We start from the raw sequence: 25,882 nt of genomic DNA, 5'->3' as shown, positions 1-25,882 counted from the left end.
TTAAAATATACACAGTGGGTTGAATAGACATTTCTCCAAAGAAGACATACAAATAGCCAATAAGCAGATGAAAAGATGCTCAATATCATTAGTCATTAGGGAAATGCAAATCAAAACCACAGTGAGATACTTCACACCCACAAGGATGGCTAGTAGCAAAATGACAGACACTGAGTATTGGAGAGGATACAGAGAGATCCAAACCCTCATGTCTTGCTAACAGGAATAAAAAAATAAAATGGTGCAGTTTTCCACTGTGGTGAGAAAGTTGCCATATGACCCATCATTCAAAAACATTAAGCTAATGTCCAGCTGGTGTGTCTCGGTGGTTGAGCATCAACCCATGAACCAGGAGGTCACAGTGCGATTCCCGGTCAGGGTACATGCCCTCATTTCAGGCTCGATCCCCAGGAGGGTGCGTGCATGAAATGTGCATAATAGGAAAAGTCAGAAAGTAGGTTAGTTGTTTCCAGGGATGGAGAAGACGGGGAGGAGGAGTGACTGCTTGGTAGATACAGGGTTTCTTTTGGGGGTGACTAAAAAGGTCTAGAATTAGATAGTGGTAAATATACTGAAAACCACTGAATAACATACTTTAAAAAGGTATGTTTTAGCCCTGGCTAGTGTGGCTCAGCTGGTTAGAGCATCGTCTCATGCACCGAAAGGTCACGGGTTTGACTCCTGATCAGGGCACATACCCAGGTTGTGGATGCAATCGCTGGTCAGGACTTGTATGGGAGGCAACCCACCAATGTTTCTTACATAGATGTTTCTCTCTCCCTCTTCCTTCTGCTCTAAAATCAATAAAATAAATAAATAAAAGTATATTTTATGGTATGTGAATGGCATCTCAGTTTTAAAAATTCAATTCACATACAACTTTATGCTATTTAAAGTGAGACCCACCGGAAACAGATGCTGAAACCATTTCTGGTCCCTCATTTAGAGGTTCTGCTGTCCTTGGCAGAGGGAAGAGAAACTTGGAAATGGCCCCCATCCCACAGGGACTCAGAGGTAGAAAATAAGTCACTCCTTCATGAGGGGAAATCATTATCAATAAGATAGTGGCCACTTTAGAGTTTCACAAATAACATTTATTGATTACATTTATAACAGAATCTCACCCGCATTCACAGCAACTCTGTACAACCAAGAATCCCCCCATGAGAAATAACTTGGATTGAGTCTTGGGTGTGAATTATGTGATCTGTGAAAAGAGTGGCTATCACAGACTCCTCCTGATTTAACAACTTTCATTAAAGACCTTGATTATGATTGACATTTTTGTTGAAGTTCTTGATACTAGCTGAAGATTCCAGCTTCAAACGCCCCAGAAATGGCTGAAAAGCAAAGAGAAGACAGTTGCTAGGAACATCCTCCAGCTGAGCCCACATTGCCCTTGCAGGGCCTGTCAGGAGCCTCCATGAGGAGGAGAGTGCAGGGTGCCCCACAATGGAGGGGGATGCCATCCAGGTGCCCAGTGCACTTAGTCCTGAGGAGCCCGGGCAGGAGAGGGGTGCAGTGAGGCGACGGCAGGGTGCAATCTTAGCTGGCTCACTTTTAGCTATGGGACCTCCAGCAAGTCACGCAACCCCTCAGAGCCCGCTCTCTCCTCCTGGAACAAGGATAGAGTCCTAGCCTTGCAGAACCAGAAAAGGGATGGAATGGAATGAAAGCTACAGCAGGTCTGATTAAGAAGACAAGCACCCGACTTAGTCACTGTCCCTTGGGGGAGCGCGCCCGCCCTCCTGAGGCCTCTCCAATTCTAGCAAGTGTCTGCCAGGCCAACTGATGGGCGGCCAGTGGCTTCTCCTCAGATAAGCTAGTTGTGTAGTTCGGGGTATCTCACAGGGCATCCCACATACACCCCAGCCAGGTAGGATATCTCTCCTAAACAGCTGCTTGGTGCCTGCACCTCTGCCCTAAGAGCCTGCCTCAAACGCAAACACCTGTAAAGGCATCAGCAGTTTTCCTTTGGGCCTACCCTGACCATCTACTTAACAGTCAAGCTTCTTTCTTTGCTCTTCCCAGAGTGGGTACAGAGCAGTCCAACTAAATTTGACATTGAGTTGGCAAGCATAAAAAGAAAGATGAATCTTCATGAAAAGCAAAGGAAAATCTCACAGCGCTGACCTACTCATGTTTACAGGTCATTCCAAGCTGACGAACCCCTGCCCGGGCCCCTTCCTGGGAGCACATGCCCTGAGAGGCTGAGCTCCAGGTCACTTGTAAGTGAATATGCATCACAGGGCTGTTTATCATCCCAGGGAGTCCAACACTAGGATAGACAAGTGGGTCACGGGAAAGGGACTCCCACTTCTGGCCATGGGAGAATGACAAAGACAAAGCTAACCTGCCACAAACTACTAGAAAAATGGGGAAATGACACCTACAACTGTTTTTGGGTGCTGGACATTTTCTAGAATATTCCTCTTACTTACATGGACAAGACAAAAAATTACAAAGCAAACAAGTCAATACATGTAAATTAGAATTATATAAATTTACATATTAATATGTATTTGCATGTCTATATACATAGAAGTGTGATAGAAAGGAATTGGACTGGATGGGTAATGGTTAGGAAACAATGGGTGAACTGGGGCAGAGGCTGCGGGGGGATTTGGAGGAAGAAGGCTTTTCAGAGGAGACTAAAGGAAGAAGCTGGATAAGGGGAGGCATCCCTTGAACCCTAGAGTCACCCTGGAGGCTTCCTGGAGGAGGGACTAAGCAGGATTCCAGGTGAGAAATGTGGGGCCTGGTGGGGTCCAGATTGGTTAAGAGCTTTCCAACATGCAGCCTCGATGACTGAGGCAGCAGGTCCCACCCCAAAAGTGTACTCAAACCCCAGAGGGCTAGCTGGGCGAGCTCTAAGATCCACTTTCAACCCTGACATGATGAAAATGTATGGGAACTAGAACCGGAGGTTTGGGGGGGGGGGGGGGGGCAGGAGGATTTTAGAACTTGGGACAGAAAAGAGGTGAAGAAAGGTGGGAGGCCCAAAGTGTCCCGGTCCCCACCATCAGCTCTATCATATCTGATTGCTTTCCCACTAAGCAATGGAATGAGAGAGAAGACACCTGCTTTGGGTATGACGAAGACTCTGGACTTGATAACGCATAACACTAACCATGGCCACACCCATTTCTCACCTTTTTGCTGAACTACAACCAAGTTCTCCCACATCTTTGACTCAATTACACCCCAGCAGCCCCTGGGAGAAGCAGCCCAGGGAGTGAGATGGGCCTGGGGCACCTCTGTCCCCACAAGCCTGCTTACCGAATGAACGAGAAAGCCCTCAAGACAGCCTGGAGGAAAGCCAGGATGCTGAGGCAGAGAGGCAGGAAGGAGGGCTGGGGGACCACTCTCCTCTCCGGGACCAGCTGCCCTTCCTGGTGAAGGGCCTGGAGCTGCAGCCACTTGAGGAGGAGGTGTCTGCTGCAGCAGATCCGCCAGCGGTGGTGCCAGGAGTGTGAGTCCAGGGGGGATTCTAGGCAGAGAAAGCGAGTCAGGCCCAGCCTGGGTGTGGGGACAGGCCCATCCCAAGTTTGTACACTGCACACCAGACAAGCTCCAGAACCCAGGGCAGGAAGCCAAGTGCCCCAACAAGACGGGTCACAGCCCCAGGGTGTGGACACTGAGCCAACATTCATCAAGATGAAGAGGGCTGTTTACTTATTTCCATGGTGATCATGGGGCCTCCTGGCTGTTTTTTGAGTTTTTATCTTTTAGAGCTGGGTACACAAACATTTATAGATGAAAGGATATGGAATTTAGTTGAGATCTGTTTCTTGTTATTCATTCATTCATTCATTCATTCATTGAAGAACAGAGTGGGTGAAGCTCAGATGAAACCAGGTTGGTGAGGAGCTGATGGTTGGAGCTGAGTGATGAAACATGGGACTTATCTGGGTCCTTGAAATCCCCCATAAAACAAAGTTAACAGCAATCACAACCACCAGTGGGACTCCTGTGCTCCCATCTCCTTGACCCTCTCAGGTTTCTAGACACCTACTTTGTAAATACACGCCCTCCTGATAGTACAATTCATGTATTTACTATACTACTAATGCATTACTATAAAAATTCTAAGCAAAAGCAAAGAGAAGAAAAGCACATGAGCCCCCTCTTTACAAGGAAAATACAAGATGAGAAATACAGATTTTCTCTTTAAATAAAAATCAGTCCTGGCCAGTGTTTCCAAGTTGTTAGAGCTTCGGCCCACACACCAAAGGGTCTTGGATTCGATTCCCGGTCAAGCGCACGTACCTGGGTTGCAGGGGGCAATGTGGGAGGCAACCAATTGATGTCTCTCTCTCACATCCATCTCTCTCTCCCCCCCATTCCCTTCCTCCCTTCCATTCTCTAAAAAAAAATCAAGTTCCTCTGTATGAAGCTCTCAAGGGGACACATGCTAATTCTCCTTGTACAGTGAGACTGCCCTCTCCATCCTCTCCAGTGAACACCTCTGGCTTGAATGCGTTTGAGGGCTTGAAAAATTATTAATATTAACTGCCTGAACTATAAAACAATGGTTGGAGTAAAAATTAATACTGTTTTTGCTGTTGTTTTTAATCCTCACCCAAGGGTATTTTTCCCATCGATTTCTAGAGAGTGGGAAGGAGGAGGAAGTGGGGAAAGAGAAACATTGATGTAAGACAGATACATCGATTGGTTGCCTCCCTACCTGAGCTGGGGAACCTGCAACCAAGGTACATTAATCAGGAATCAAACCCATGACCCTTTGGTCTGCGGGCTGACATTCTAACCACTGAGAAAAACTGGCCAGGGCTAATACTGTTTTTTATCAATGTATCAGTTGACATATATGATTCAACAATAAACGAACTGCGTGTTTAGATTTACTTAAAGATGCAGAGTACTATTCAAAGTCAAAAACAACCAATAAAAATAAACCTATAAATGTGTGTGATTATACAATTAGAATAGCAGTGTGGCCCTAGCTGGTTTGGCTCAGTGGATAGAGCGTTGGCCCGCAAACTGAAGGGTCCGGGTTCAATTTCGGGCAAAGGCACATACCTCAGGTTGCAGGCTCAATCCCTGGCCCTAGTTGGAGTGCGTGCAGGAGGCAACCAATTAATATGCTCTCACACTGATGTTTCTCCCCCTTCCTTCCACTCTCTCTAAAAATCAATGGGGAAAAAAATCCTCAGGTGAAGATTAACAAAAAAGCAAAAGCCCTGTTAGGATACAGATAAGGGCTGGGCAGTGTATGTCTGAGTTGACAGTCACTGGTAACCCATGAGGGCAGGGAGGAGGGTAGGTAAGGGCCCTACAAAGAGAAATTGGGGTGGGGGTGCATAATGAACAAAACAGAAAGCAAAACATTGGCTCTAGTTTCAAAAGGTAAAAATCACTTTATTTAAAAAACTCTATACCAGTAGAATAGTAGGACAAACTGCTACTCTTTTTTTGTTGTTAATCCTTACCCGAGGATATTTTTCCATTGATTTTTAGAGTGAAAGGGATGGGGAGAAATATCAACCTGAGACAGCGATTGGTTGACAACTGCACGTGCAACCCAGGTAGGTGCCCTTGAATGGGAATCGAACCTGTGACCTTTAGGTGCGCAGGTCAACACTCTCACCACTGAGCAATCCTGGCCAGGGCCAGGGCTTTTGCTTTTAAATTTGTATGGGCTTGCTTTTGTTTTTCTATGTCACAATGTTTTTTCTCTGGGGGAGGGGGTCCATTTCATTGTCCCCAACAACTGCATTCTCTAGGTGGCCAGTGCCACATTTCCAATACACCCCCACTGATGTCCATTCTCCCAAAATATTGCTTCCAATATTTTGCCCTGGAAAACACTGCTGCAGACGGGTGCATGTGGGAGCGTCTACAAACATGATCGGATGTGGTCTTGCTGGATTAAGGGTTATGCATAGTATGAAATTTGACAGACACCTCCAAATTGCCCCCCTGGCAAAGGCTGTGATAATTTACACTTCTCCTAATTGTGTTACTTTTATAATCAGGAAAAAATATGAATCTTTTGCAACATGAAGAGATGGGCATGCTGAGTAGTGGCCCTTCACTTCCCAAGCATGCTCCCACCCAGCTTCTCTTGGGCTCTGAGAGGGCTGCTCAAACTACTCGCCCGTCACAGGAACCCTGGCATCGGGCATCCAACCTCCTATCGCGCTATCCACCCATTTCCTCTGCTGTTTACAGATTCCATCAAGGTGTGCTCACTTCTCAGAGCCTGGCTACAGCATGCCAAGGGGAGGACATGGTATAAGCTCACAAAACATGTCCACTCCTTTGCTCACATGTAATGTGGAGAAAACAGACGTTCTGGACATCAGCACCAGAAAGGGTCTTCAAGAGCAAATCCAACCCACTCATTTGAGAGACAATGGATATAGCGGTCAGGGTGCAGATGCCACCCTTGTATAGTATGAGATGAGTGCATAACTGAATATAGATACGGGGTCACAAATGGATATATATTTTGTCATGAATATGTACTACTTCATGAACATATGAATATGTATGTACTATGTCATGAATATATGAATGTGTATATTCTAGGTCACAAACATGAATGTATGAAGATACTGTGTATTAAATATATGCATAAATATGGTATCACGAACAGAGAATGTTATGAATATACAATGTAGAAATGTGTACTATTTTATGAATATATACACTATCCTAAATATATGTATATACAACACACACAGTATGTCATAAATTATAGACAATTAGAGATTTAAAAAAAACAACACTTTAAATGCCTTCTAACTCCAGACTGCAAACTGGTTTCATCTTAAAAACCAATGCTGGCCTAGCCGGCATGGCTCAGTGATTGAGCATTGACTTATGACCCAGGAGGTCACAGTTCAATTTCTAGTCAGGGCACATGCCTGGATTGTGGGCTCAATTCCCAGTGTCGGGCATGCAGGAGTCAGCGGATCACTGATACTCTCTCATCATTGATGTTTCTATCGCGCGCTCTCTCTCTCCCTCCCTCTCTGAATTCAATAAAAATAAATTTTTTACAAAATGCTGATAGATGGGTCAAGTCTGAGGCTTCCCTGGGTTCCCTGGGAAAAGACGGTGGTGATTAGTGATGCCTGGAAATAGCGCGGGGGCAGAAGCGCTATGTGTGCCCGTCTGTGGATGCCTGTGTGTTGCAGGCACCTGGGATAAGAGAAGTCTCCCTGTCCCCATCACGATGGTCAGGAGACCCCCCTGCCTTCCCGGGGGAGATTTACCTTTAATGCTTTTAAAACTCCGCTGCCTTCTCACCACCTACAAGAAAGGCATGTCAGCAAACGTGTCCACCCTGGTGATCCATGGGCGGGAAGGAGGATTTGGTCTGGAAACCACCACAGAGGCCATGGCCAGCGCAGAACATCAGTGCCCTGGTCTCCTTTTAAAAGGATTCTGGGTCTTAATTCTGGGGACAGTTTACTGCTTGATGGTGGGAACCCAGCAACTGGAATGTGGGTGAAGGCAGAGGGAAGCTCTAATACTGCCCAGGACACCATGGGATAAGGGTGCCAGGGGCTGAGGGCTGGACCTGGCCAACCTGCAGTCACTGCCTTGCAACCCAGAGCCAAACAAAGCAAAGAGCCAAGACAGAAACTCAGAGCAATGGTCCTTCCTCGATACCCTCCCTCCTGCCACCACCCTCCATGCCTGCCAGGGGTGGGGTTAGAAGAACAGGATGCTCAGACAGGCTGAGAGAGCTAGAAGGGGGGGAGGGAGGGAAGAGGTGGTGGAAAGGAGGAGACAAGGTGATGAGGAAGCAAGCAAGGTGGTGTAAGGGGGGAAGGAGAAGAGGAAGAGGAGAAGGTGGCAGTAGAAATGGTGGTAAGGAGGGCAGCAGACACAGGCACCCTCCTCAGAGAGGAGCGTACCGCCCCCTTCCCAACCATACCCCACCTCTGTGCTGCTCTGCCATGGCTTTCAGAGGACCTTCCCACAGGACGTCCATGGAGGCCTCTGTGAGGAAAGAACCCAGCACCCTCCCCCCTCATCTCTGGGTCCCCCCAAAGGCCCGCCCTCTCTCTCAGGCTCCTTGCTGTGAGAGCCTCCCTCTTACCTTCTTGCAAGACCTCAGGACCCGGGGCACCCAGTAGGGCATCACAGCCTGATCCCTAGGCACTGGGAGATAGCCCCCAGAGTGGTGATCTGGGCAGGGGCACTCCTTGGTGGCTTTGGGGATATCAGTCTGGACCATATTTTGGATCTAACAGGGAGGAAGGGAAGAGGTGGATGGAGCTGTGCCCAAGATAAACTTAGCCTCAGGGACAGCCTGGTGAGCTCCTCTCCACATCCCTCCACAAGCACACGCCAACACCCCAGCTGAGGGAGTACGGGTGGGAGGCACAAGCACCTCCATGGTTCCCCTGCCCTCACTACCCACCTGGATGACTGATCCCTAATCTAACCCTGGATCCTAATGTTTGACCATAATACCTAGTCTAAACTTAGCTAGTGCTAAGATGGTAGGAGAAATGGTGGTAAGGAGGGCAGCAGAAACAGGCACCCTCCTCAGAGAGCAGCGTACCCACCCCCCTTCCTAACCACACCCCACCTCTGTGCTGCTCTGCCATGGCTTTCAGAGGACCCTCCCACAGGACGTCAATGGAGGCCTCTGTGGAGAAAGAACCCAGCACCCTCCCCCCTCACCTGTGGGTCCCCCCATAGGCCCGCCCTCTCTCTCAGGCTCCTTGCTGTGAGAGCCTCCCTCTTACCTTCTTGCAAGACCTCAGGACCCGGGGCACCCAGTAGGGCATCACAGCCTGATCCCTAGGCACCGGTAGATAGCCCCCAGAGTGGTGATCTGGGCAGGGGCACGCCTTGGTGGCTTTGGGGATATCAGTCTGGACCATCTTTTGGATCTAACAGAGAGGAAGGGAAGATCTGAAGGTGGTTGGAGCTGTGCCCCAGACACACTTAGCCTCAGGGACAGAGCCTGGTGAGCTCCTCTCCACATCCCTCCACAAGCACACGCCAACACCCCAGCTGAGGGAGCAGGTCTCCCCTTCATAACATTCTGGGGCAAGAGGCACCAGCATCTCCATTGTCCCCCTGCCCTCACTACCTACCACTTGTACCTCTGAATGCAGTGGGACTCTGAATGGCGAGTGGTGCAGGGGCAGGACACACAGGTTGGAGCCGAGAGACCTGGCTCTGTCCTGAGCCTGGTGGCCTCTAGGAACAGCCCTTGGGCACAACATTCAGCCCCCCTAAGTGTCAGCATTCTCAGCCATAAAGAGGGCTTTGCCAGCATTTTGATAACATTGATCAGAATCTAAAATCACAGTCTTCGATCCAGCGATGGACTCCTGAGACTGCATCCCAGGACTTGTGTACATCTGCAAAATGTGTGCACAGAACATTCATTGCAGCATTGGCTGTTGTGACCAAAGAGCCTGAATGCCCATCAATAAAGAACAGTAAGTGATAAGAGGAGGGGACAGAGGAAATGGAATGGCCTTTGGTAACAAGGTAATATAGTCTGTCAGACATGATGTGAAGTGGGAAATACAGCACTGTAAGCACATCACTGTACTATTTGCGGTTTTAAAAAGAATGTATGTGTAGTATTGTTTGTACGTGAGTTGTGGTGGGCCACATCCAATTCTTCACCCTTTCCCTGCAGCCTCCCCCTTTGCCATGTGACTGCAGTTCCTTCCAGCAGGGACTGGGTAGACCCCACCCCTCAACCTTGTTTAGACCAGGGTGGCCAGCAGCATGAAGAGGGAGAGCCAGATCTGGACCTGGGCTAAAGGGTCCTCAGAGGTTTCCAACTGCTCTTACTCATTTGTCATTGCCATGGGAAGACCATGCCTGAGCAAGCCCACCAGCCTCAAGATCATTACACATGGGGCTGGGCTGCCCCCCCGACACACACATAACATTGACTGCTCTTTCAAGCCAGGAGTTGGGTGACTTATTACACATCACTAGTGAAAGAATATGCCAGCTTCGGTAGCAAGATGTTAGTAAAGGAAGGGGGCGAGGGAATCAGACGTTATTATGCATAATCAACTAGAGAGCATAGGCTTGCTTCCCTGGGAAGTTAGCTTCATACACTCCCCAGGGAACAGGCTAGAACAGTAAAGGGGAGGTAAGCACGTGTGCAGTAGGAGCCAAGATGGTGAACACAGCCTGTCAGTCTAGCCTGGGAAAATAATACACTGGTTAAGAGTTGGACCCATTGAGCCCAGTAATGCGCACTAGCTCCGTTCGTTTGCGCCTCCTCTCTCCATAGTAACCAGGTGGCCCTAGAAGCCCCAGGGACGCCAAATGCAGGCTCCCAAGTGGGAGCCTGGGTCCAGCAGCACAGCAACGGTAGTAGCTGGGAATGGCGCTGAGCTACCTGGATGGGACTGAGGCTGCTGACACCAGACCAATGGCACAGAATCTTTGGACACTTACCTTCGTTTTGGCCTTGAAGAAGAGGAGGCTGGACTTTTTCCATGGCAGGAGGGTCGGAAATGGGACACTGGGGACCCAGGGGCACTCTTTTGGTTTTGCATCTGGTGCCACAAATTACCACGTCACACCCTCCCATACGTGGGTCTCTTGAATGTCTTCCTAGAGACCCCGTCAAATAGCACTGTTTCCACCGATAGCAGATACACACAGAAAATCTCCAGGACACACAGCAAGCCTTGGGGTAGGGACTGGGCAACAGGAAGGGGGGCGGAGGCATGCTCCTTTGTACTGCTGGAATTCCCAACCATGCGCACGTCACACATTACAGAAAATAATAAAAACTACTTTTGAGTGATCCTGTTGACTTCCCAAAGCTGCCAGGAGCACCAGACAACCTGTATGAGATGTGCTGCAAAGCACAGATGACTCTACAGAGGAAGGGCTGAGGGGATCTGAGGGCTTAGGCAAAGGAGAAGACCTAACAAGGCCTGGGGCACTCAGGACCCTCCCCAACCTCTGCACCTCTTGCCACCATGGCATGGACACCCCACCCCCTTGCCTGTGACCCCTTTGCTTGGCAGGATGAGGACACCCTGGCCAGTTCTACCCAGTCTACTAACCACTTGCTGAGTGCATGCTCCCTGGCAGGTGCTGCACTAGAAGCACATGGAACCCCATCCTGTCCACTGGGGGTCACTACACCACACCATCCATGGGAAATAATAAATGCCGGGAGGATGGGGAACAGGAGCTAGGAAAGCATTCCAAGCCAGAGGAGGCTTTCCAAGAGAGTCACTGAACCAGGTCCCCGGGGCTGGCTAGTGGAGAAAGCAGCAGCAGAGCACGAGCCTATTTGGCAGCCCTCAAGGGTGTGGGTAACGGAACTAACTTCACGGGCACACCTTACAGTTTGCCCATGCAGCAATCACTTCCTCCCTCTTATTAAGAGAACCCAATGCCCTAGCCCCGTGGTCGGCAAACTGCGGCTCGCGAGCCACATGCGGCTCTTTGGCCCCTTGAGTGTGGCTCTTCCTAAGCCTTAGGAGTACCCTAATTAAGTTAATAACAATGTACCTATCTATATAGTTTAAGTTTAAAAAATTTGGCTCTCAAAAGAAATTTCAATCGTTGTACTGTTGATATTTGGCTCTGTTGACTAATGAGTTTGCCAACCACTGCCCTAGCCAGTTTGGTTCAGTGGATAGAACATCAGCCTGCGGAATGTAGTCCCAGGTTCAATTCTGGTCAAGGGCACGTACCTTGGTTGCAAGCTTGATCCCCACCCCGATCAGGGTGCATGCAGAAGGCAACCAATCAATGTGTCTCTCTCACATCAATGTTTTTCTCTCCCCCCCCCCCCCGCCAACTCTAAAAATCAATGGGAAAATATCCTCAGGTGAGGATTAACCAAAAAAAAACACCCATTCATATAATTTTGATTATATGAATCAGAACTTATGACTCTGAGAATTGACTGGTCCCCTGAAGTTTACCCTGGACCCAGATAAAGAACCCCTGGTTCAAGTCACCTACCTGCTTTTGGGGTCTCAGGGACAGAGGGACCCAGTAAGGTAGTGCTGCCTCAGCCCTGGGCACCGGTAGGCGGCCCCCAAATCTGGACTGGGACTCACAGCAGAGGGGCTCTCGGTGAACAGCACTGGGGACAGGACACATCTGAGCAAGAGCCAGAAAAGACAATTGAATGTGATGCTGCATTTGTAACGTAGGCCAAGGAACTCTCTGGAAGAGTAAGTCAATGCTCAGAGAGAGCCAGGGTTGAGGCAAGAGGTCCAAGGGCAGGGACAGGCCTCATCTCCTATTGCAGCTCAGAAAGAGGCAGGCTACCATGGCTCGCCCTCCTAAGTCATGTGGTGGGGACAGCCAGAGCCCACAGAACAGGTGTGCTGGGACTGGTGGCCGCTTCCTGCTGCACTGCCATGAGAAATACAACCAACCCTAGTGGAGAGATGATGGCTCTCTTTCTGATTACGTGTCAACCTGCATCCAGTGCTTTCCACGTGCAAAGGCTCCCACATCCATCCCCTGTGATCCTGCCCCCCCCCCCCCACGAGCAGGAAGGAGAGGGGAAGTCATCCTCTTCAGGGCAGATAAAGGAGCGGATGCCCAGAGCAGGTACATTAGAGGGCAGCGCGGGTTGTCCCAGGCCTCCCGAATCCCTGCCTCAAAGTGTCATGAGGAACTGGGGGCTGGGGATAGGCAGTGGGTGACACTACACAGAGCTTTGGGGGGCTTGGTGATGGCCCTACACCATGAACCCCTGTGTACAACATATCCTCTCATGAAGGCTACTTCTGACCCACCTCTCCGCTCTCCCCACTGCACAGGGGTGTGCTGGGTCTGCTCTCCTTACCAAAGGATCTGTGAGGCACACTTCTTTCCCGGGGGTTTGAAATGTGCTCTTCCTAGAAAAAAAGAGCATGAGGTTGAGAAAGCTCTGGGCTTTGTGTAAATTGGGTACAGGAGTGCTACGGTGAGGGCCTGGGCCGCCTTCTTGGAACTGGCTCCTATCATTAAACCCCAGGGGTGTAAGGGGTCATCCTTCTAAGCCTAAGGGGGGGTCTGGGTGGTAACAAAAGGTGTGCGTGGGCGCCTGTGCTGTCTGGGGCTCCTGGATGTTGGGTTATTGCGGAACGCTCACTGCTGAACCTATGGCTCAGGCACACTCCAGCCAGGCCCTTCGGGGAAGGCAGGACATTCCCACCGGTGAGAGCTTCCCAAGGCATGGAGCTGCCCAGCACACCTATGATGCTTCTCAGTCCCTCCCCAGCTTGCTTAGAATGCGGAAGGAAAACAGTGTCAAAACCACATTTAATTAAGTTCCTTCCTGCACAAAAACCTGGTACTTGGTCTCTGGGATGACTGTTACTCTTCCTCATTCCCCCCCAGCAAATGGTAGAATGGGGCGGCATGAATGGGATGCGTCAGGTGTTTGGTAATACAGAAACTGTAAATGATACAAATGTTTTCTGAGTGTCAGTATTATCCTCATCATTGCTCCTTTATCAGAGCAATGACCTGAAAACCAGAAGAGTGATACAAGTGTTTTTGTGTCTATTACCGTAACTATTATTGCTATTTGATTACAACAGCTTCCGGTCATTGTGATCACGTCACCCGGCTAGTATTTGAAGGCAGAGGAAGTGGGCAGAGCCCTGCATCGCGGCCAAGCACCCCGCTTCCTTGGGGGCCACAACCGGCTCCGTTCACGTGGCTCCCCGGGGCTGGAGCCCGGCTCCCCAGGCGGGAAGTTTGGCCCCGCTGCTGGGAGAAGAGCCAGCACCCAGAAAAGCCGAGTGGGAGACAAGGCTAACACCCTGGACCGCAGCGCCTGCCTGAGCACCGGGATACGCCCACCTGACGACCGGCACCGGCTCCTCAGCGAGACAGCAAACTGCCCCGCGCCTACACGCTGTGCTCAGTGCGGTCCCCGCCCTGCCTGCGCGACACACGCTACTGCGGGGCGGGGCCGCCCTAACAGACCCAACGGACGCCGAGGGCTCCGGCGGGGCGGCCGGCTGAGAGCCGCGCTGAGACGGCCGCGGAGGAGGGCGATGCTCACTGAGACGTGGCGACGCAGGCGGAGACAAACACGCGAGGCGCTTCGCAGGCGGTCGGGCTCTCCCTCACACAAGGTCCTCCTCGCACCGCGGACCAAGCCCCTTCCGCCGGCCGTTGTTCTGGGTCCGCCCCCCCCCCCCGCGCACCCCGCTGATTGGCGCATCTCCAGCCAATTAAGCGCTACCTCCTAGGCACGTGAAGTTAGCTGGTGGCTGATTGGTTCCTAGTGGAACCGACCTCGGGGTTGGCGGGTTAACGGATGGGACCCGGTGGTCCTGGATGGAAAGCCCAGCAACGGTCATCGGGATGCCCAGTCACCGTTGGCGACGGATGGCCCGCGGGGCGCCCCAGCGGTGAGCGGGGGGATGGGAGCGGGGGAGGGGCCTGTCCACCGGAAGGAGAGAAGTCGGTGCGACCCTTGCAGGGCCGCGGGTGCGGGCCCAGGCAGGTTCCAGGGAGCCACGACGCCTCTCGGCATGAGTTTATCACACGCGGCACTTGGCATATAACAGCACTTACTACTTGTATTTGAAGTTGTTCATTGTTTTTCTGGAATTTAGACTTAACTGTGCACCGCATTTCACTCGCTGAATCTGACAACCCTACCGATGGGCTCAAATTGTGACTTTTAGAGAAATGTGTGTTTCTCGAACGACCTGAGGTTTAAGAGGCCGTGGAATTCAAAGCGGCTGCCGCCCCGAGGGACCAGCTGCCCCGTAGTCTCCCTTCCTCCTCCTTCACTCCTGCCCGGGTGCCCGCGCTGGGCAGTTGCTAAAATGAAAACAGGATTATGTCTTCACATTTTCGTAAAACCAAATACTTTCTGCCTCTATATGTTCCTTTACCACAAACTTCATTTTGCATTGTTTGGAAACGAGTTTTTACCCACTTTTCAGTATTTTCATGCTTACTTTAATACTCTCAGTATCAATATTTGTCCAAACCATCATAAAAGGAACTGTAGCCCTGATGTGATGGGCAGTGCCCCCCATGTGTTGCACTCTAACCGTGGAGCGAACAGGGGTGCCCCCAGTCACTGCTCAGCTGTCTTGGCTCTGCTATTTGACCATCAAGGGCGTGACTGAGCAGGACTGAGCAGTACACACATGAATGCTCTCCTGGCAGCACCCATGCTGATCGGGCAGTGCCCCTACCAGATTAACTGCTAAATAGCTCAAACATTATCCCCTGTATCTGTGGTTATAAGGGTCATCACTGGCCTCTTAATAGCTAATGAGAAAATTAACCAGGACTCTCCTCATTAGCCTATCATTTTATGTGCAGCTAGCTGTCATGTTTCTGTCCACCTTGGAGTGCTCTTGGCTTCCCTGCCATTTCCCTTCTAAGCCCACCGGAGCATGGCTATAGCATGGAGGACAGGCTCATGACCCTCGCAAGCTCTGGTCCTTACCACTGAGACACTGTCTTGTCCTTTCATGTTAAGAACAGCCCGTCACTGTTTTAGCCATCCCCACCAAGAATGGCTAAAATTAAAAGGACTGAAGATACCAAGTTTTTGAGGATGTGGCAGGTGGGACCCACATACATTGCTCATGAAATAGATACAACTGTGCTGGCAAACTGTTTGGCAGTATTATAAAACCTAAACATGAATATTCTATAACCCAGCAGTTCCTTGCCCAGTTATACACCCAAGAAAAATGAGAGCATATGTCCACCAGAAGACATGGGCAAAAAACATCCACAGCAATCTTCTGTTAACAGCTCCAAACTGGAAATGACCCCAATGTCCATAGGAGAAAAGTTTTAAAAAATACTTATGGCCTATTCACATGGAACACAAACACACAATCGCAGCCCTGAACAAAGTAGATGAAGCACACAGAAGCCAGACCCCAAAATGTACATGTGATTCCACCTGTACGATGTTCAAAGCCAGGAAAGCAAATCTACCATGCCAGCTGGTGATCCCAGGGACACCCCACCCACCCGGCTCCACGTGTTCAGAATAACAAGGGCCTGATCCCAATCCTCGCCCTGCCTCCTGGGTCTAGGTCCTCACCTGCCTCCTGGCCTGGCCCACAAGGTGCTCAGCAGACACGCTCTGAATGACTTTCTGAGCAAGAGCAACCTGTGAATTCCTGTGTATATCAGGCAAGTCTCCTAACTTTTCCAAGCCTCAGTTTCAAAGCTAAACTAGTAACAACCATAGAACCGATCCCACAGGAAGTTTGAGAAGATCAGGTAAGACAGAGCATGAAAGGTGCTGGAGAGCCAGACACATGAACCATCAGTACCTGAGTGTATTTTCCCCCATATTTCCCTCTCCTTTCCCACTTCAAGCAAGGGTGGCTCAATGCCACTGTCACAGGAGGGAAGTTCGGCCTGTGGTTGCCGAACATGTCTGTGCCAGGCTTTTGTTTCCAAAGTTCCCAGGAAAAGGAAGGGGGGGCAGAGTGAGGGCTGAGTCCCTGAATCACGGTGCAGTTACTGTGCAGTGTGTTCACCAGCCAGGGGTCCCTGCATGAGAGCACGAGGGGGGACTGCATTTAGCCATTTAGCCTGCGCTCAGCCGGATTGACCCACCACAGGCGTGGAAGAGGAGTTCTACAAATCTAAATCCTGGATTAAGTTAAAACATGATTTTTAAATAAAATCTAAAAACTATAAGCTTTAAGATTTCATGTTCCTTATCAGGGGACTTATGAGTCTCTTGGAAGTCAAAGTATCCCTTCCCAGTCAGGCCATGTAGTGGGTCTGGGTTAAGATGCCAGGCGCCACTGATTTGCGTTGGTGTGATCTGTGATAATGGCTCCTGTATACAGGATGCTCACTTTCTCACCCATACTGGGGCCTAGGTTATGTGCCCGGTGCCCACTGGTGGACATCATGTGCAATTCTGCTGCCAAACTCTTACCCTTTCCTCCTGGGATCACGGGTTTCATGGTCACCCTTATTCTCCTCGCTGCTCAGTCTGGTGTTCTAGCGTTCTCTCTTCAGTGAGCTGTGTAACTTCAGCATCTCGGTCTCCCTTCTCTCCTTCACTGTATCCTCCTGCTGTGGGTCACAGAGCCCACTCTCACCCTCCTCCTGCCTGTCATCACAGCGCTGAAAGGGGCACAGCCCAAGCCAGACAGCCAGGCTCGGAGAGTTTGTTCATTTTCAAATGCCTCTGTCACCATCACACCCGCTTCCCCCCCCCCCCCCACACACACACCTCCACACCAAGCACCCACATCCTGGTGCTTTCCCCGAGATCACCAAAGCGTCCTCGGGAGAAGAGGGGTTCTGAGAAGTGTCTCACTTGCCTGTGGTGCCCAATGGAAGCTTGCCAATCCAACCATGGAACACTGAGAACAGAGAGAAGCGCCTTGGTGACGAGGGGCATTCACCAGGCTCAGCCAGCCCCTAGCTCCATCCTGCATCGTGGAGGGGCCTGAGAAGAGGACAGGAATTGGGTCTAGGTCCTCGCCTGCCTCCTGGCCTGGTCCACAAGGTGCTCAGCAGACACGCTCTGAATTACTCTCTGAACAAGGGTGACCTATGAGTTCCTCCTGTTGCCTGGGCTCCCACGTTGGTATGGCAGCTGCCCTGAGCTGTGTCCAGGCACCTGCGGTCCAATGAGTGGTCACAGTGGCTCTGTGAGGTGGGCTCCAGCACTGAGCTGCCAGCAGGCGGGTCCCCTGAGACAGCATTGGGGCAAGCGGCGTCAGCTCTTCTCTCTCAGCCCTCCAACCCAGTCCAGCAGTCCACAACTCCTTAGCCAGAGTCCTGTCATTTTCCACGTCAACCCTTATCAGAATCCCCACAGCAGCCTCCTGGGGACATCTCCCACCACCTTTTTCACCTGCAGTCCCTTCTCACCTTGACAGCCAGAGCCATCTTCTGAGCCTGACCAGAGTCTTCAGGGGCCCTCAGGTAGAGCCCTGTGCCTCACAGCGTGGGAAGGCCCAGCGGACGCCGTGTGATCTGTGCCTGTGAATACAAACACGCATGTGCACATCCCATTTCCAATGACAGTTCCAGGCAAACTGGTGGCATTGTGGTGTAACCCCACTCAAGGGGTCCTGCCTGGGGTGTCCTATTCAGGACGTGGTTGTTATTAGTTTTACTTACTTGCAGCAAGTAAAGGAGATCGACACCCAAAGCTGTCTCCCCGGAGGGAGGCTTAGCCGTGACTTGTATACACTATTGGTTAATTCCACGGTCATTTCTTCTCGGCAGTTGCCTAAACTTAGGTTGGGTTCTGCTCAAGCTCATCCTTTAAAGTTGCCTCTGCAAAGTACTGTACTACATTTTACATTCAGCAGCAATTGCATTTAGTAATATTAAGAACTGCCCAGACTTTGGGGCCTTCATCTTATCTAACAGTGGCTTTCTTCTACTCTCGAAATACTTCTGAGAGCGTTTAGTCAGATTACATTCCAGATCTTCTAACAAAAATAAAGACAGAGAAGTTGGCCTATGTTAACACTGGGAAGGCACATAAATTGGGGTATTTTTTCAAGTTCAGGAAAAAATGACGACATCCCATAGCACTCTTAACAGCTGGAACACAAAGGTAGTGAACAGAATAAAAGGCTCCAAAAGCACACATCTGCCTTCTCTAAACTCAGAGTCAAACATCTGGCTGCTCGGAGCTTGTACACCAGACACTGTGGTCACAGGAACTTAGGAAATTTCGATTCCTGTGACCAAGTTCACTAAGTGACAAAGGGACTGAGCAGGTTTCTGTTCCTTTGACACTAAAAAGTGACTCACTGGCAGTGCGAGGAAACCTGGGCAACCATAAGCTCAACAGCCCCGAAGTGTCGTCAGGGTGGAGAGAATCAGTCTTGGCTGCAGCATCCAACTCCAAGTTCTCAGTGAAAGAAAGCCTGTTGCTCTGACCATTTGGCTCAGTGGTTGGAGTGCTGGCTGGCGCTCTGAATGACTGGGGTTCGATTCCTGGTCAAGGGGATGTGCCTTGGTTGTAGCTTTGATCCCCGCCCTGGTCTCGGTGTTTGCGGGAGGCAATTGATGTGTCTCTCTCATGTCCATGGTTCTCTCTCCCCCTCTCTTCCTTCCCTTCCTCTTTCTCTAAAAATTAGTGGGGGGAGGGGGGAGGGGGAAAAGGATGAGGGAAGAGGAGGGGCGAAGAGAAAGCCTGTCATGTCAACTTGGCCCCTGGGCTAGATGTGCATGAAGCAGGAAAGGAGGCCCACCTGCATCTAGCTCGTCAGACCACTGTGTGCACTCCCTGCTCTCCACGCTGGCCAGGAGGACTTGCCTGGGCCTGAGCTGGTGTCAGGACAGAGGGCATGGGAGGAAAGGAGCAGAACAGCAAGCACCAGCCACAGTGAGCCAGAAGCCCAGACTTGGGCATGTGGTCAGAAAGGAAGGTCCCAGTCTGCACTGCAGAGTCAGGAATTCTCCCACGGCTAGGCGGCCTCCAAACCTGTTTGCATGCAGCAGTGGACACTGGAGGTCTGAACTGGATGAGCAGATATAACTGGATATACGCCAGGCCTGTGTCTCATAGCTGAAAAAAGAGGTTCATTTGCAATAAACATCCAGCCCTAACACAGATGAATCTCCAATGACTTGTGCCTGAAATCTCCATTCACATCCTCTTCCGTTGAGTAGCAGAGAACAGAGTATGTCCAAGCATACAGATCCAGGTGTTTCTTGCAGTCCACACGACAGGCTTGCCTCACCCAACCTCCCAACAGCAAGGTGGCAAGCAAAGGTGGCGCCAACAATGGAAAAATGTCTAAGGATCCTCCTCCCATGGTCGGCAAACTGCAGCTTGCAAGCCACATGCGGCTCTTTGGCCCCTTGAGTGTGGCTCTTCCTAAGCCTTAGGAGTACCCTAATTAAGTTAACAATGTACCTATCTATATAGTTTAAGTTTAAAAAATTTGGCTCTCAAAAGAAAGTCCAATCGTTGTACTGTTGATATTTGGCTCTGTTGACTAATGAGTTTGCCGACCACTGTACCTAGGCCCACCTGCCAGCCTTCCCAAATCAAGCACCACATGGGCATTGCTGGTCCCTAAAATGGGTCATTCAGGTCTAGTTAATTCTTTCGAAGTTAATTCATGCAGGAAGTTCTGATGAGCTGCCTGACCATTCCCGTGACCGAGGAAGCGAGCTGGTGCTGGGTCCCTGCATACTCTCTGCTGAACTGGAAATCAAGCGCTCGCTGGCTGAGGACACATCAGAGGGGGAAACAACACATGTTCTGGACTACCGGCGACTGGCCTTGCCTGGCGTCACTGCGGGCACTGCCAGGACAAGACCCCACAGGCCCTGGGCCCTCACCTCACTCCAGAGACAGGCCCGACGTGAATGCTGTCAGCAGCCCAGAGCCCAGGGTTATTTTAGTCATTATTTGTAGAAGCCGTGTATAGACCCTAAGGTTACATCATTCGGAGTTTAGATTGGTTTTGAATCAGAAATACTCATCTTCTATCCGTGTGAGCTTTACCATGCTTAGGGGAGGCCTCAGGTGGAGATGGAGTTCCTTAGAGCAGCGGTCACCAACCTTTCGGACCTCACGGACCACCAGTGGTCCAAGGACCACCAGTTGGCAAACACTGCCTTAGAGCGATCCTCAGGCTCTAGGTAAAATAGGCATTTTCTTAACTTTATTTAAGCAATGGTGAAACATAGAGAACAAGGGCTTGCATGCCCAGTTGTCCATTTTCATTTTCATCAAAGCTTCACGGCCAGAATTATCATGAGGGTTCAGGGCCGGCCACACTTGGCATGAGAGTAAAAGTCATTCTGCAAGACAGGAGCAATGACAATGCTTTCAGTCTCAGTCTTGCCGAAGATGTGGAAACTGGGACCATGCCTCGACTGCAGGACTGCTAGAAGGATCTGGAAGGTGAGCAATGGGCATGCATCTCTAATGAGATTCAGCTGACAGTGCCAGGCAGATGAACCCTGCAGCTGCCCAGGAGGGACCTCACCTTCTCCACTTGCCTCTCTCGGGTCTCCACAGAACCTCTTAGGAGGACCAGTTTGCCATTTAGGGGTTGTGTCCCAGAGCTTGTCAATTCTATGATACTGGTAAGCAAAAGGTCAAAGTTGCCAAACAAACTGAAGCTAGGGCAATGGGGATGTTTTTATTTAACAACAACAAAAAAAAGCCAGAGAGAAAATAATCAGGAAAACAGAGGACACATTTCACAAGACAGCTCAGGTTGGTCTCTATATGAAGGTACCACAAAGCTGCTCCCTTCCCTGGGGTCCCTCGTTCCTAGTGTGGGGGCTCAGTGCAATCCATCGAACAAGGAAAAGTAACAGAGGGGAACTCCGCCCTGCCCACCGTGAAGCACACACCTGGGCAGACGGGGTGGAGATGGCTCTGTGCAGGCTGGAGGGAGAGCTGAAATGTCCTTGGAGACCAGCATGCATGTAGGGCTCTGTTCTTCAATAGATACCGAGACCAGCAAAGACCTCAGAGGGGTTCCCCAAATGCAGGTGTCAACCCAGCACGGGCACACCACCAGTAGAAGAGTCAGTGCTCTGGGTCTCCATGCGAGAGGGGCCCGGAGAGATCCTGGTCTCCAAAGGGCACCTGATTGGTACAGTGTGACTTCTCTAGAGAGCTACCCCTTTGCCCACAAAGGGGCTGCAGTCCTCATGCGCTGTAACACTTCTCAGAATAGCGTCTGTATACATCATGCAGGTGGAATAAACACAGGGTCGTAAAAAGACATAACCCTGTCCCAGTCCTGGGACATGTGGCTGCAATTTAAGATTCTAACATCAGAGCATATGTGTGTGTGTGTGTGTGTATGGGGGGCAGGGGGTGGCAGGACACAATGAGCACTGACAGGAACTGGCTGCTGGGAAAGTTCTAACGCTAGGGAGAGGCCAGGGCAGGCACATGGGTGCTGCCCAGGGGCCAGGACCAGGGGTGGTATTCACAGGGCCTCCAAGTTGCTCAAAGGCCTGCAGAGACGTTCTCTAGTGACCCGTATCACCAGCCCCATTTCCCTGATTCAGAAACTGAGATGGGGGTGAAGTGCTTCTGTCCAAAATCTGAGTCAGTATAGAAATGGAAATTCACAAAAAAGAAAAAAAAAAAATACAAACAAGAAAAATGGAAATTTAGTCCTGGGTCCTGAGACTGACACCCCAACTCCCTGGGGCTCTCTTTCCACAAACACTGCCCTCCCTACCTGCCCAGGCTGCCCTCACAGGTCCATGGCCACTTTGATTTGCTTCCTGCAGAGTGGACGGTGGAGCTGGCACCCCACACACTGGCCCCCGAAATCAAGAGACTCAGTTGTGTCATGAGCTTTCCTGAAGGAGGATTTTGTTTTCCCTAGAAAACTGTCAGTGAGCCAAAGACAAACTCAATTTCTCCAATTCTTTTTTTTTTATAAGACATGCTCAGCTCAGCCTTCCCATCAGCTACTGATAAATATGCAGACATATGTTGCACACTCTATAGAAAGCATCTCAGGCCGAGACGCCTACAAGAAGGTGGGTGCTCTGGTCAGAAGGTCAAATCTCCAAAGTGCATGCTGCTGCTCTTCCCAGGTCACCGGGTCCGGAGCCGCGCCCCCAACAGGGAAGGGGCCGTCAGGAGGTCAAGGACTGAATGTTCTTGAGCATCTCCTCAAAGGCCTGTGGGGACGGTGCGTCCGCATTCCGGAAGGTGGCCTGGACTCTGCTGTACAGGCTGAAGGATTTCAGCTCCAGCCAGATGAACCCGAAGCGGTCTTCGTCAAACAGGATGAAGACCCCGGGCGTGCGCTCAGGGCTAGTGAAGCCATGGCCAGCGATGAGGCCTGTGCCGTAGAAACTGAACAAAGAGAGGGAAAGCACAAGGGAGAGAAGAGTGAGAGGAGCTTCAAGGCCCCGCACTGGCCCCAGTCAAGCTCTGTCATCCCGGGGTGTTCTAAAACACACTTCATTCCATTCAGACCACTTTTGCTATTCACCAGCAAGCATCTCAAGAGAGCCTGCCTTCACAGGGCCCCTGCACAACTCTAAACGTCCAGGCACCAAGCCATCCTAGCAGAGGTGCAGGGCTCTGGGCACGTGGGGAGACACACGTGAGCAGGCGCGCTGTGCTCACCCCAGATGGTTGGGATCACCCCACCAAATGTTGATTTCTACCACTTCACCCAACTAAAGGAGGAGGATCTCAAGCAGCCCCACCTCACAACTCTGTCCCAAAGCATATTATCTTCATAACACAGGCCCAGGTAACAAAAATCTTAATTCTTGGGGTAGTTAGGTCAACATTTGAACAATTTAAATATAATCAATAAAGACTTATTGTCATGCAACTGACATTAACTCAGAAGGTCAAACTTTCAAATATCATATGGCCAAGTTTTGAGATCTCTATATACTAGTATGAGGCTGAAATACATTTATCTTTCTCGCTTCTGATGGATGACAAGAAGTCAGGGGCTGGCCTGAATCTCCCAGTACGTGGAATGGTGCCCGAGACCCCCAAATCTCCCGGCCAAGCTAAGACACTGCTGCGCTGATGAAGGGAGAGCAGCCTGTGGTTCAGAGGGTTTCCTGGTGGGGAAAAAGGTCCAGAGCCTACAGGGAGGCAAAGGCTTAGAGAACACACAGCAAATGTTTCCTGCTTGGGCGGTGTGGCAACGCCTTCCCAACCAGACAGGGAAGGATCGCAGCAGCCCCTCCCAAGCCATGGAGTCCCTTGATATTCACCATCCTACAGCTCGGCCAGGGGTCTGGACCGGAGCTTCCAGATTGACTGGACCCAACAAACTGGTGAGCTACTAATGGGCTCTTAGCTGGCCATGAGCTACTAGGACCTGTCAAGTTTTACAGGAATAGCAGAGCCTTTTTCTTTTATGGCCTTTCAAACGGGAATGTAATGTACAGCATAGAAAAAATAGTCAACATTATCCTAATAACTGTATGGTGACAGATGGTTACAGATGTGATGATCACATCATAAGGTATATAGATGTGATCTATACACCTGAAACTAATTAATATTGCATGTCAACTATAATAAAAAATTTTAAAACTTTACAAAAATATTTACATCAGGTGAAATTATATTGGAATGCTATTTGTATGTCTTCCTCTGGAAAAACCAAATTCAGTCACTTTTATCATAACTGTATAATAAAATGTAATAATTTTTTTCTGCCAAGCCCATGTAGATACCTAAATCTTTTTCAGGGAGCTCAGCCAGCTGCCCACACTGTCAGTCTATAAGTAAGTGGCTGTTTAGACCACTGCAGACACACAACACAGCAGCTGGCCCAGAAGTAAAGGGAAACAAACGTTTATAAATAACCGGAAGAAGGTGGAGAGGGTCAGCTGTAATGCCAGGAGACTGACGGATTATTCCCTCAAAATGCCCACCAAGGCAACCGTACAGGAGTACTTTCTGTGATGATGAAATATTCTAGATCTGCATGTCTAATGTGGTAGCCCGAAGCCATGTGTGGCTACTGAGCACTTGAAATGTGGCCAGTGCAACTGAGGACCTGAATTTTTAATTTTATTCATTTTAGCAAAACTTAAATAGCCCTGGAGTGTAGGGGACTAGGGGCAAGGGTTTCATAACTCATCTACCAGGGAATGGCCTGAATGGCAGGGGTGGGCCTGAGTGGCTGAAAGCAGAGGCCTGAGACAAAACCCTAAGAACAGCAAGTCAGGTGAAGAGCTGTCAGCCTCGGGGAGGCCTTGTCCCAAGATCAGGGATCTGGACCTCTGCAGGGAGGGAAGCAGCAATGCCAGCCCCTCTCCAAGTGCTGTCTGGGCTGGGGTTCACTTTGGTGGCCATTGCAGCGCTGGCCCAAAGTAGCAGAGAAGGGCAGAAAAATAACAGGAGGAAAGAGAGAGGGAGGGGGGGGGGAGGAGGGAGGGAAATCACAGGAGGAAATAATGGATTGACTTCAGAACTACCTTCATTAGGAGATGGATGGAGAACTCATGACAGGCCTTACCTGCAAGGACATCCGGGCAAACTCCAAGCAGGCTTTCTACATGGAGAGGTGTGGGCAGCGGGGGAGTCCTCTTCCTCACTGTGGTTTAATGCTGCCTGACATCCTGCCTCATCTCCCTTTTACCTTAGTAACTATGTGATGCAAGGCATTCTGGGAGGAGTCTTCACACCTGGCAGTTCTAATACCCCCAGTCTGAGGCTCCCCAAGGGATGTGACAGCTGACTGTACAGCCCAGGAAACAGTGCCGTCTGTTCAGGTATGAGCTGGGGCTTGGACCAAGCCATCAGAGGCTCCCATTCTGGTGCAGCAAGCCCCTCCGCTGGCCTGTCAGAGCCACGTCCCACCCCAAAACTGGTCTTCGCCCACCTCCTGTCCTTACCACATCCTGCAGGTTCGGGGGTAGTTCTCGTTCCTTGAGCTCACACCCACAGGCAAAACAAACTGGACAGGCTCCTCCTTCAAAGGTGCGGCCCCTTCATTCTCGGGCTCTCTGACCTCAGTGGGTGGCCCAGAACTCTCGCCGTCCTCAGTCCTGTCTTCTTGCCGCTGCTGCTCCTGGCGCACCTGCTCCTGAGCCTCCAGGACAATGCGGGAGAGCTCGTTGAAGTTGCAGAGGCTCTCGACGTTGGGCAGCTGGATGCGGTGCATAAGGTCGATCTCTACTGTCTGCTGCCCGGCAGGGATGTTGGGGTCACCCTGTGGATCGAGTGGATGGTGGTCAGCAGGGCTCAGAGAGCAACAGAAGCACGCTCCAGCCTAGATCCCACCTGTGGCCAGGTGAGCTTACTCAGCGTTCCTACTGACTTAGCAGCAACCCCTTGAGAAGTAGGACCATTTTAGAAGCCCTTAAAAAACTAATGCCTAGAGGAGCCAGCTCCATCAGTGAAGGGATCTTTGAGGACAGAAAATGACAACACCGACTAGTGATCTGCTGAGGGTCTGCAGGCACCCAGCACAGTGGCTCATCTGCATTCAAA

The 25,882-nt window shown here is 50.6% G+C and overlaps 2 protein-coding genes across 5 annotated transcripts in view; both read right to left on the bottom strand.

Annotated features, from left to right (window-relative positions):
- Positions 1 to 1,078: 1,078 nt before the first annotated feature.
- C15H16orf95 (chromosome 15 C16orf95 homolog) lies at positions 1,079 to 14,152 on the bottom strand. The gene is made up of 8 exons (XM_059667139.1): positions 14,000 to 14,152; positions 12,791 to 12,842; positions 11,953 to 12,093; positions 8,730 to 8,876; positions 8,075 to 8,221; positions 7,242 to 7,278; positions 3,280 to 3,490; positions 1,079 to 1,340 (listed from the first exon to the last, which is right to left on the bottom strand). Exons 3-8 carry the CDS (start codon positions 12,091 to 12,093, stop codon positions 1,322 to 1,324), a joined length of 702 nt encoding a protein of 233 aa, XP_059523122.1. The 5' UTR covers positions 12,791 to 12,842; positions 14,000 to 14,152; the 3' UTR covers positions 1,079 to 1,321.
- A 6,900-nt stretch (positions 14,153 to 21,052) lies between these two features.
- FBXO31 (F-box protein 31) overlaps positions 21,053 to 25,882 on the bottom strand; it is a 42,949-nt gene continuing 38,119 nt past the window's right edge. For all 4 annotated transcript variants that reach the window (XM_059667134.1, XM_059667136.1, XM_059667135.1 and 1 more), the window contains 2 exons: positions 25,285 to 25,601; positions 21,053 to 22,762 (listed from right to left, as the gene is read on the bottom strand). In XM_059667134.1, coding sequence (XP_059523117.1) covers positions 22,540 to 22,762; positions 25,285 to 25,601 — 540 coding nt within the window. In that variant the 3' untranslated portion in view covers positions 21,053 to 22,539. The remainder of the gene's footprint in view (positions 22,763 to 25,284; positions 25,602 to 25,882) is intronic.

Source organism: Myotis daubentonii, chromosome 15, assembly GCF_963259705.1.
Source record: "Myotis daubentonii chromosome 15, mMyoDau2.1, whole genome shotgun sequence".
NCBI lineage: Eukaryota > Metazoa > Chordata > Mammalia > Chiroptera > Vespertilionidae > Myotis > Myotis daubentonii.
This window is presented reverse-complemented; position numbering and strand designations above follow the sequence as displayed.

Coding starts and splice junctions, on each gene's coding strand:
- C15H16orf95 (XM_059667139.1), bottom strand. CDS start 12,093: ATGTGTCCTGTCCCCAGTGCTGTTCACCGAGAGCCCCTCTGCTGTGAG. Junction 8,222..8,729: donor TCCTGAGGTCTTGCAAGAAG/GTAAGAGGGAGG, acceptor CCTCCCTGTTAG/ATCCAAAATATGGTCCAGAC. Junction 3,491..7,241: donor GAGTTTTAAAAGCATTAAAG/GTAAATCTCCCC, acceptor TTCTCTGCCTAG/AATCCCCCCTGGACTCACAC.